Source organism: Clytia hemisphaerica, unplaced genomic scaffold (assembly GCF_902728285.1).
Source record: "Clytia hemisphaerica strain Z4C2 unplaced genomic scaffold, Clytia hemisphaerica genome assembly, whole genome shotgun sequence".
Classification (NCBI taxonomy): Eukaryota; Metazoa; Cnidaria; class Hydrozoa; order Leptothecata; family Clytiidae; genus Clytia; species Clytia hemisphaerica.
Genome location: NW_027104297.1, coordinates 1,269,041 through 1,278,567, shown reverse-complemented (window position 1 = coordinate 1,278,567; position 9,527 = coordinate 1,269,041). Strand labels below are relative to the sequence as shown.

The 9,527-nt window shown below is 34.4% G+C and overlaps 1 protein-coding gene across 1 annotated transcript in view; it reads right to left on the bottom strand.

Moving 5' to 3' along the window:
- The window catches only part of LOC136817327 (TBC1 domain family member 23-like), a 48,631-nt gene that overhangs the window by 28,932 nt on the left and 10,172 nt on the right, over positions 1-9,527 (bottom strand). Inside the window, exons 2-4 of the mRNA XM_067073672.1 lie at positions 2,462-2,567; positions 1,323-1,428; positions 27-231 (exon numbers count right to left, since the gene is read on the bottom strand). Of these exons, the coding sequence (XP_066929773.1) occupies positions 27-231; positions 1,323-1,428; positions 2,462-2,567 (417 nt within the window). The remainder of the gene's footprint in view (positions 1-26; positions 232-1,322; positions 1,429-2,461; positions 2,568-9,527) is intronic.

Below are 9,527 nucleotides of genomic sequence, written 5' to 3'. Positions count from 1 at the left end.
AAGCCTGATTTAAGCACGACCCCTACCTTGGAATAAATCTGGCTTGCATTGCATAAAAGCAATTATAGACTTCACACAAAGGTAAATTCAACGTAATGAAGGGTGACAGGAGTTCAACCAGACCACTCGATGATCGATATTTCTCACCACGTGATTTACAAAAGAATGTGATTAAGCCTTCCATGTCACGTGACACTTCCTCTTCATCCTCCTCTGCAAGCTTCATTTTGGCTACAAATGAGGGAGAAAAACAAAATTTGAGTGTAAATACATAAACTCGCTATTCATGATATGCACCACTGCAATGACTTCACGAAATTATGCAACTTTCCTGTTTTTGTTTCACCCAACACGTCACTTTTTCTATTGTTTAAGTGATGTATTGGGTGGAAAATTTTTAAAGTTCTCAGAAGACTCTCCAGTGGTGCATATCATGAATTAGCTGCAAATAAGAGAGAAAGGCACTGATCTCTAACTACTTGACTGGATCGGGCTTCCCACGTAGCAGGAAGCGTGTTCAGTTTCTAGAGCTGACTATAGCCTGTCATCTTGTTTTCAATTCTGTTCGTCAAGAGTGCGATTCGAATGTTTTGAACTTCGAACGTTCGAAAAGTAAAAGAGAAACTATATGGCGGACTAGTCGACTTCAAAAATGGACACACTCCCACGGGAAATCTTTGAGCAGTTAGCCTATCTAGTGTGTAAAAGAAGATATATGCGGAGAAAGGTCAAAGTATTACACAAATGAAGAACCATGTTAAGTATAGTCCAACTGATTCTGGTATACAGTTGACGCTCTCTAATTCGACGTTCTCCTATTCGATACGACCAATTATTCGATAATATTGAAAGTTACCATCAACAAGAAACTCGCTTACCGTTCGATAAGCTGGAAATCCAACTCTCCTTGAAAATCGAATTAGAGATCGTCAACCATATCATGAGGCTACCAGCAGACTTTTCAAGGGGGCCTCCCATTCCAAAAAGAAAAGTCTAGCCCTTAACTACTCACAAAAGAAATGGAATTCAGAGATAAGAATGTTAATATATATAGTACCTAATTAGTGTAAGAAAATGACATTATGAACTTTACTACAAGCCCGACGGAAGCAGGGAGACCTCAGCCTATCCACTTTTGAGCAAATGAGATTTTTTGTCAGATTCTTAGCGAATTTTATCTCATTTTGAGCTTTCAGCCTCACCACTTTGGTTGGTTGTTCTGCCGTGCCTGTCTGTGCCTGTTCTAATTTTCATGAAATGTGTTTTCGCCTGTTTTAAGATTTCATTTGTATTCAAAGTCGCTGATGACACAGATAACTTACCAGCTTGGAGAATACAATCTTCCTTTAGAACATCTTGTTCACCCATATCCAGTAGACCATCCCAGGTCACAAGTGCATCTGGTTTGCCAATAACGTTTAGGGCAATCTAAATTTTTTCAAGAGAAAGGTAAAAGTTGCCTTACAAGAAAGTTGCAACTGGAGATTAATTTTGTAAGACTGCAGAAGAACATAAGCAAAAATCTATTCAATGGCAAAAATCTGCATCAGAGATCTGATTTGATATTTGATATTTCAGTATATCAACAACAGTCTTACTCGTTATTAAAACCTATTAAAAGTTTCCTAAACATACAGTAGAGTCTCCATAATTCGAACGCCAGGGATATCGTTCGAGTTGTAGAGGTTTTTGAAATTTCTCTCTTTTTTGCGAATAAGCTGAATAAAATACTGTTTCGTTTATAGGGCGTATTTAGGTTAGTGAAAGCAAAAACGATTCGGCATAGATAGTATTCTATCTATTGAGAGTTTCAGTTATGGAGACATAAATTAGCCTAACCTTATCTCAAGAGACCAACAAAACTGTTCGAGTTTAGAGAACATTCGAGTAACGGAGGTTCGAATTGTAAAGGTTTTTTTATAAGAGTTTATTAGTAAATTTTCTCGGTGCCAACGAATCTGTTCGAATTAAGAAGACATTCGAGTAATAGAGGTTCGAGAAATGGAGACTCTACTGTATATCATATTTAAAAGGAGGGACTTCCAGTCAATTGTTGTTTTCAGGTTAACTTTTTCTGAAGTAGATTAATAAATAACGTTTCAAAAAAATACAGAATTATGAAAGGGCAAAAGATTTGATAAAATCACAGCATCTTTTACCACCTTTTAGCACCTGGGACGGAAATAGACCTTATCGGAGTTTTTAATTTTTCTAAAAAAGCGATGCATTGTGGGATTGTTTCGAGTGTATTACAATAGAATTCCCTCGAGGAATTCCTAAGAGATTTCTATTGTAATACACTCGAAACAATCCCACAATGCATCGTTTTTTAGAAAAATCAAAAACTCCGATAAGGTCATTATCATAACAGTGATAACAATTCTCTGTTCATTCAACAAAAATCAAATTTACAGCAATCAAATGAAACCTAACCAAATGCTAACCCTTTAAATTGACATACCTTCCATATTTGAGGTCTACAATCATCTGGTATTTTTCTTCCTCTGCATAAATCCCTCAATTTTGGTAAATCTGGTTGTTTCATACATAATGCTATTTCCGTCCTCCTGTAAATTGAAAAAGTAGAAAATGGTGAGCTAATAATGTCCAGAGTAGCTATTCAGCAGGACACAGGGAAAAAGTTCGATAGCTTCTAGGTAATGAATTCTATCTTCATTCCTCAACCTTAGAGTTGATAATCTTAGAGCGATATTTCCTCCAACAATCAACTGCAAAGCTCCAATAGTAACAAATATTGGCCTGGTTGACTTCTAGAAATCATATTAATTAACTCCAGGTCATCAAAGCAGGTTTCAAAAGCCTGCAGCATTAAACTTTATTATTAGAAGCTCGGTTAAAAAAAAGCATTATGTAGTAGAAAATATAAAAAATATATATATGCCATACCCAATATGTTTCGGTACATTTTTATTCTAGTTAATTTGCAAAAAAAATTCTGCAATATTTTGATGATGTTATTATTTCTAACCCCAGTATCAAAACAACATGACAGGAAATTACACAGTTAAATTTACGCCTGCATGAAACTATGCTCTTATATATAATCCTGCCCCAGTTAAAAATTGAAAATTTTATAGAAACAATTTGTATCTTTCTTTTTAAGTCACTCTAGTCAATGAATGTGGTATGTATGGGAAGCTAAACTATTAACTTTTTAGCAAACTGAAATCTTCCTCAAAGTCGAAAGCATGTTTTATCCAATAAGATGTGTTATATGATGTTTGGAAGATGCAAAAAGTGAAGTGAAAATGTTTCTTTGTTACCTAACCATGTTAGCTAACAATTTTTGAGCCCCTCACATCAAACAGGTTGTTATGGCCCATTTGTCTTAGGTACATAGTGCTTTAAATTCTAGTTCTGTGTGAAGGAATTTGAAAACAGCGCACTCGTGAATACTCATTTTTCGGAAGGAAGGAAAATACGAATAAATTCTCTTTACTTTGAAAGGCATCGTTATGCTAAAAACTGTTTCCTTCCCACTACTGGGTCAGAAACCGTTCGATTCGGACACACGAACGCTTTTCCATGCGTGACAAACGGGTCACCCGTTCGTGACGAATGCTTATGATTTTTTTTAATAAAAGCGTTTGTCGCGAACGGGAAACCGTTTGTGACGAACGGTTTTTAAAGAAAACCGTTCGTGAAGAACGCTTTAAAAACTTCAAGATATAAAACCATACGCGAAGAATGCTTTTCCGTTTACCGCGAATGCTTTAGAACAATCGTTTAAAATCGTTCGTCACAAACGGTTGTAAGTTTTTAAAAATGTGTGCTGAATGGCTCTTTTTAACAATGGTCAAGATTATCGTCCTTAAAGGTATTCTATGGGAATAAAAGGAGCTTATTTTAGGCAGTGTCTTTATGCTGAGCCAGATAAATTAAAGCTACTTTTTTACGTAACGATATCCTGTAAACAAGTGAAAGATCAAAAGTTGTTTCGAGATGTGACCTCGCATTCTTTGGCTTTTGTAAACAAAAGAAGACTTCGAGCAAATTTATAATCGAATGTTTTGATTATAAGATGGAAAACGTTCTATTTATTATAAACATAAAAAGATTCGAAAGAGTATCAGTTAAAGTCTGAGGAATGAGGAATGTTTTTTTATTCAATGTATTTTCTAATCTTGTCGCACTTGTTTTTACTACATCCGCATCATCAGACCTTTCAATCAAAACAAAACCTTTAACAGAGGTTTTCCTCGCATTGACTGTTATTAAAGTTTAATGATGATAAAAATAATTTGATTTTTCTTTGACTTTAAACGGAGTCACTGAGACAGGGGTGTAAGGAAAGTTTAATCTACCTTGGTTGAAAATCATTTCATTTTATTTTGACTTCAAACAGGGTCACTGAGGCAGGGTGTAAAGAAAGTTTATTTGATACTGATGAAAATCATTTGACTTTTCTTTGACTTTTTACATTATTTGATCGGGTTCTTCGATTTGGGAGGGCTTGGCTTCTAGGCTATAATTTTGGCCACATCCCTTCTGATATGATTTGTTATAGGAGATGCCGTATCGGCGAACAACCCTTGTCGTGGTACAAGGTAAGAAAAAAGAGATAATCCTCTATAGAAATTCACTTTATAGCAAATTTCATTTCATCAAGCATTTCATCGATACTTAAAATCTCATTTCTGCTCTCTGTGAAGAAAAGGAAGACAACGTAGTGTCATTTTATCAAGATAAAAAAGGCCGCCATTCTTGGGCAACATTTTCTCTCCTTTTTTGCAACATTTAAAAGAAAAAGAAGACATTCCAATGCTTATTACGTGATAAAAATCTCCCACGCTCTAAGAAATACAGGAAAAGTATGGAAATCACATGCTTGGTAAAACTGATTTCTGTGCGTGTGATTCTGAAAAAAATCATAAGCGTGTGAAAATGCAATTCACAAGCCATCTTTTCTTGACTTAAATGGAGTGTCTGACTAGATCTAAAATCACAAATAGGATTGTTTGTCTTTCTTAGAGAGAGGTTTAATACCCTAAAAGTAACTCACTTCTATTCTATTTAACAAGTGAGAAAAGATGGATTGTGAATTACATTTCACACGCATGTGATTTTTTGCAGGATCACATGCTCGGAAATTGGTTTTCACACGCATGTGATTCATGGATTTTTTCCTGTGAAAAGCTCTGATTTTCATTTTTACAATGTATAACCTTTTCTTAAAATTAAAGAAGGACGGAAGTAGGAAAATATTGGGCTTATAAGCATATCTAGACTCATATATGGCAAAGATTTAAGAATTTTTCAGAATTTGTTTGTTTTTGGCTGGATTTTCGGAATTTCTCTAAATTTTTGCTTAGGATATAAGAATCCTTCAAAGCATTTTTCAGCTTTGTAAATCTCTCGATCTAAGCATTTCTGAGCCAGCTTTTGAATTTTTGTATGCTTATAAAAAATTAATTGCATTTCTAAGATCGATTTTATTGAATCGCTTTTTTCGAATCGCTTTCTTTGCAACTTTTAGAGTGTTTCTAAGATCACTTTTATCAAATCGCTTTCTTCGTAACTTTCAAGGGTGTTTCTAAGATCACTTTTATCAAATCGCTTTCTTCGTAACTTTCCAGAGTGTTTCTAATATCACTTTTATCAAATCGCTTCATTCGTAACTTTTAAGAGTGTTTCTAAGATCACTTTTATCAAATCGCTTTCTTCGTAACTTTTCAGAGTGTTTCTAAGATCACTTTTATCAAATCGCTGTTTTTGAAACATTTAAGAGTGTTTCTAAGATCACTTTTATGAAATCGCTTTCCTCGTAACTTTCAAGGGTGTTTCTAAGATCACTTTTATCAAATTGCTTTCTTCGTAACTTTTCAGAGTGTTTCTAAGATCACTTTTATCAAATCGCTTTCTTCGTAACTTTTCAGAGTGTTTTCTAAGATCATTTTTATCAAATCGCTGTTTTCGAAACTTTTAAGAGTGTTTCAAATATCACTTTTATCAAATCGCTTCATTCGTAACTTTTAAGAGTGTTTCTAAGATCACTTTTATCAAATCGCTTTCTTCGTAACTTTTCAGAGTGTTTCAAATATCACTTTTATCAAATCGCTTCATTCGTAACTTTTAAGAGTGTTTCTAAGATCACTTTTATCAAATCGCTTTCTTCGTAACTTTTCAGAGTGTTTCTAAGATCACTTTTATCAAATCGCTGTTTTCGAAACATTTAAGAGTGTTTCAAATATCACTTTTATCAAATCGCTTCATTCCTAACTTTTAAGAGTGTTTCTAAGATCACTTTTATCAAATCGCTTTCTTCGTAACTTTCAAGAGTGTTTCTAATATCTAAGGTTATTCTAATACAGTTGTTCTCTAAAAAATCGTTCGTGGTGAGACAGGGGTATCTTCAAAGTTTTTCTTTTAATTACTTAAATATTCTGGTTTTAACTTTCTAGACGGAATGAAGGTTTGATTTGAAAAGAAAAGTTACAAATGATTTTTACCTAAAGTTTCCTTATACCTTATCGACCCCGAACAGTTTTTTAAAGCAATGTTGCTGCAAATCTTTAATGACTTTTATTTCAATTTTGACCCCTTCTATATACCCTTTTTAAAAAAACATTAATGAAAGAAGTAACTCAATAAGTAAATTCATTCCCCGTTCCATAAATCCGAGTAAATGCGAAGTAAATTTTCTTAGAAATCTTTCCCATTAAAATCCATTCGTTGCGTATGTTAAACCGTTTGTGACGAACGGTTTTTTGAATAATTCTTTAAAAGCATTCGCGGCAAACGGAAAAGCACTCTTCGCGTACGGTTTCATTTCTCAAATTTTCGTAAGCGTTCTTCACGAACGCTTTTCTTTTTAAGCCGTTCGTCACAAACGGTTAAAAAGCAAAAGCGTTCGTCGCGAACGGTTGCAATCAAACTTTTTTTAAAGGGCGTTCGCGAAGGATGCAAAAGCATTCGTCGCAAACGGTTAACCCGTTCGTCACGCATGGAAAAGCGTTCGTGTGTCCGAATCGAACGGTTTCTGACCCAGTAGTGTCCTGTATGTATATATCTAAGCTTGAGGACAAAATTTTTTTTTTATTGTTTGATACTACTGCAAGGTTTTTAAATTTTATTCTAATTCTGCCACCCATCTTTAATAGTCGAACGTGGGCAACGCACTGGGCTCAACTTAATGTAATAACACCCTTACCCTTTATTACTATCAATCTCAACAAGTGATAGGAGTTTACATGTTCCAAAATTGTACATAATAGAAGAAACAGTTGTTTTTTTACAAGAAACATTGCTTTTGTACGTGACTCAAAACTTAATTTGGTTGAAATAAACAAAGTGACTGATTGTCAACATGCAGCAGCCAGCTAATCAACCAACCAAATTTATTTGTTATTTAATTCCAGAGATAGCGCTTGGATTTGTTAGGCCTTGATTACATGCTAAGGTAAAAATGATTCCACTCAATATTGTCACAGCATCAGCTGCAGTTTTCAGTTTTTTGTCTTTCTGGCCTTTTCAGTTTTTTCTGTGTTTTGCCCTTTTTGGCCATTTTTTCTGTCTGGTCTGTGTTTGTTCTCTGTTTTTGCATTTTTGGGATTTTCAGTGTTTTTGGACATTTTCAGTTAATTTATGTTAATTTATGTCAAATTATTCAATAAATTTCAAATAGTATATGTCAACTTTGCTTTATTCTGCATTTTTCATTTATAAATTTTTGGTCTGTATTTTATACACAAGTTGATAAATAGCAGTGCCATTCTCAGTTTTGCATTCATTCCAAAAGGAGCACTTGAAGGTAAGCACTTGTCCGGCAAAATTTCTGGGAAAGAGCTATCTGAATTCGGCAATCGCAGATGCTAGGTTGGTGTTTTTTCCCTGTAGATTATTTTCTTGGGAAGTTGTTTTTTAAATAAGTTTTTGAGGTTGGCTTGGGTCAAATTATTTCTCCTATGGCTCAAGTTTTAAGTAATTTCTCATTTTGGAATATAAAGATTTCATTAAAAAGCGCTGGTTTATTTTTTCATGTATCTCTTTAGAAGTTTTGCAGTGCATTTTTTTGCTTGTAAGTCAAGTAATATAGCGCTCTTACAGCATTTTTAAATCTTTGATACACATTTTGGCGGGATGCCATTGCAACTAACTGATTGCTAAGACCTTATGTTGAAAAACAATTACGGCAAAACTATTCAATAACATTTTTTGTATTACCTCAAATATTGATAATTGACACCCAACTGAATGTGTCATTGTTTTAATGTTGAAGTTTTTTATTACTAAACATGATATTTTGATTAGGAAAAGGTAAGGAGGCTTGTCAGAACTTGCCAGAAAAAATATTGATTGGTCTTTTCCTTTATGAACCCCTCCCTCTTCCATAACAACGCTGTGGCAAATTTAATCTAATTTAATTGCTGTAAATTATCTCTGTAATACCGTGAGATCGGGTAACTTTTATCAGTGAAGGCTAACATGCATAGCCCTCAACTGAATGACCTGGCTGGTCATTAAAATACAAAGTTAAATCAAAATAAACCTGATTTACAAAATTTGCGGATCCTAAAATGTATATATTAGGAAATCATAAAAGTATTGTCATGCATAATTATGTTAATTTAATATCATTATTAGATTTGACATTACATATCCAGCGACCATCGAGAAACATGGTAGAGTAAAGCTGCGAATAGAGCTGCGAGGAGTAGTGGAGGTGCGTAGCTCCTGCACTATTAAATTTGTTTTGAAATTTTGCTGCTTTGGCTGGTCAGGCATTTGATGGTTATCCAAGTTTCCTTCCACTGATGTAAGTTACCCAATCTCATGATATATAGCTGCAGAAAAACCTGGCAGTTTAGACTTTTTTAAACTCCTATATCAGGATTAGAAACTAGGCTAGTCTTACCTCTTTTAGCTTTCCCTTTGATTCAATACAATGCTGACAAGTTGACACAACACATTGACAAAAAAGCCCTGTGAGAAGTTTATATATCTAAATCTGCAACAAAAACGAAAATGCTTTCTTCTCCTGATTGCTTCGTGGTGCTCCTTCGCAGACTATTTATTTGATTTCCACTAATAAGATTGCTGCATTTCACACGGCCCTTCTTTTTGGCACCCGTGGCCTTTCAGTTTGCCTAGCAGGCGGTTGTAAAATCTCACCTTCATAACACCTCTTTTATTTGTTTCAATCGGTGATCCTAAGGTGTAGACTATTTCTCATTCTCAATCCTCCAAAGAAAGAAGAAATTTAATGCAAGAGCTACATTGTCAACAAAGTGCCGTAAAAATCATTGAATAAAAGAAGAACTTAAAATCTCAAATATTTTACTTTTGAAGAGTTGGTGCAAAAAAGTGAAACATGAAAAAGTTTCATTTTTATTGCTTTAGTTAGGGGATTGGGGATTTGGAAAATTTTCTATGTTTAGTTTTTTGCACAAACCCCTGTAACTATGGGCAGGCATCCGGTTGCTAAGATATTGGCTTGAAATCGAAAATGAAACCACTGCAAATGAAAGTAAAATCGGTCCGTACTCAAAATTCTGTAATCTTGATAT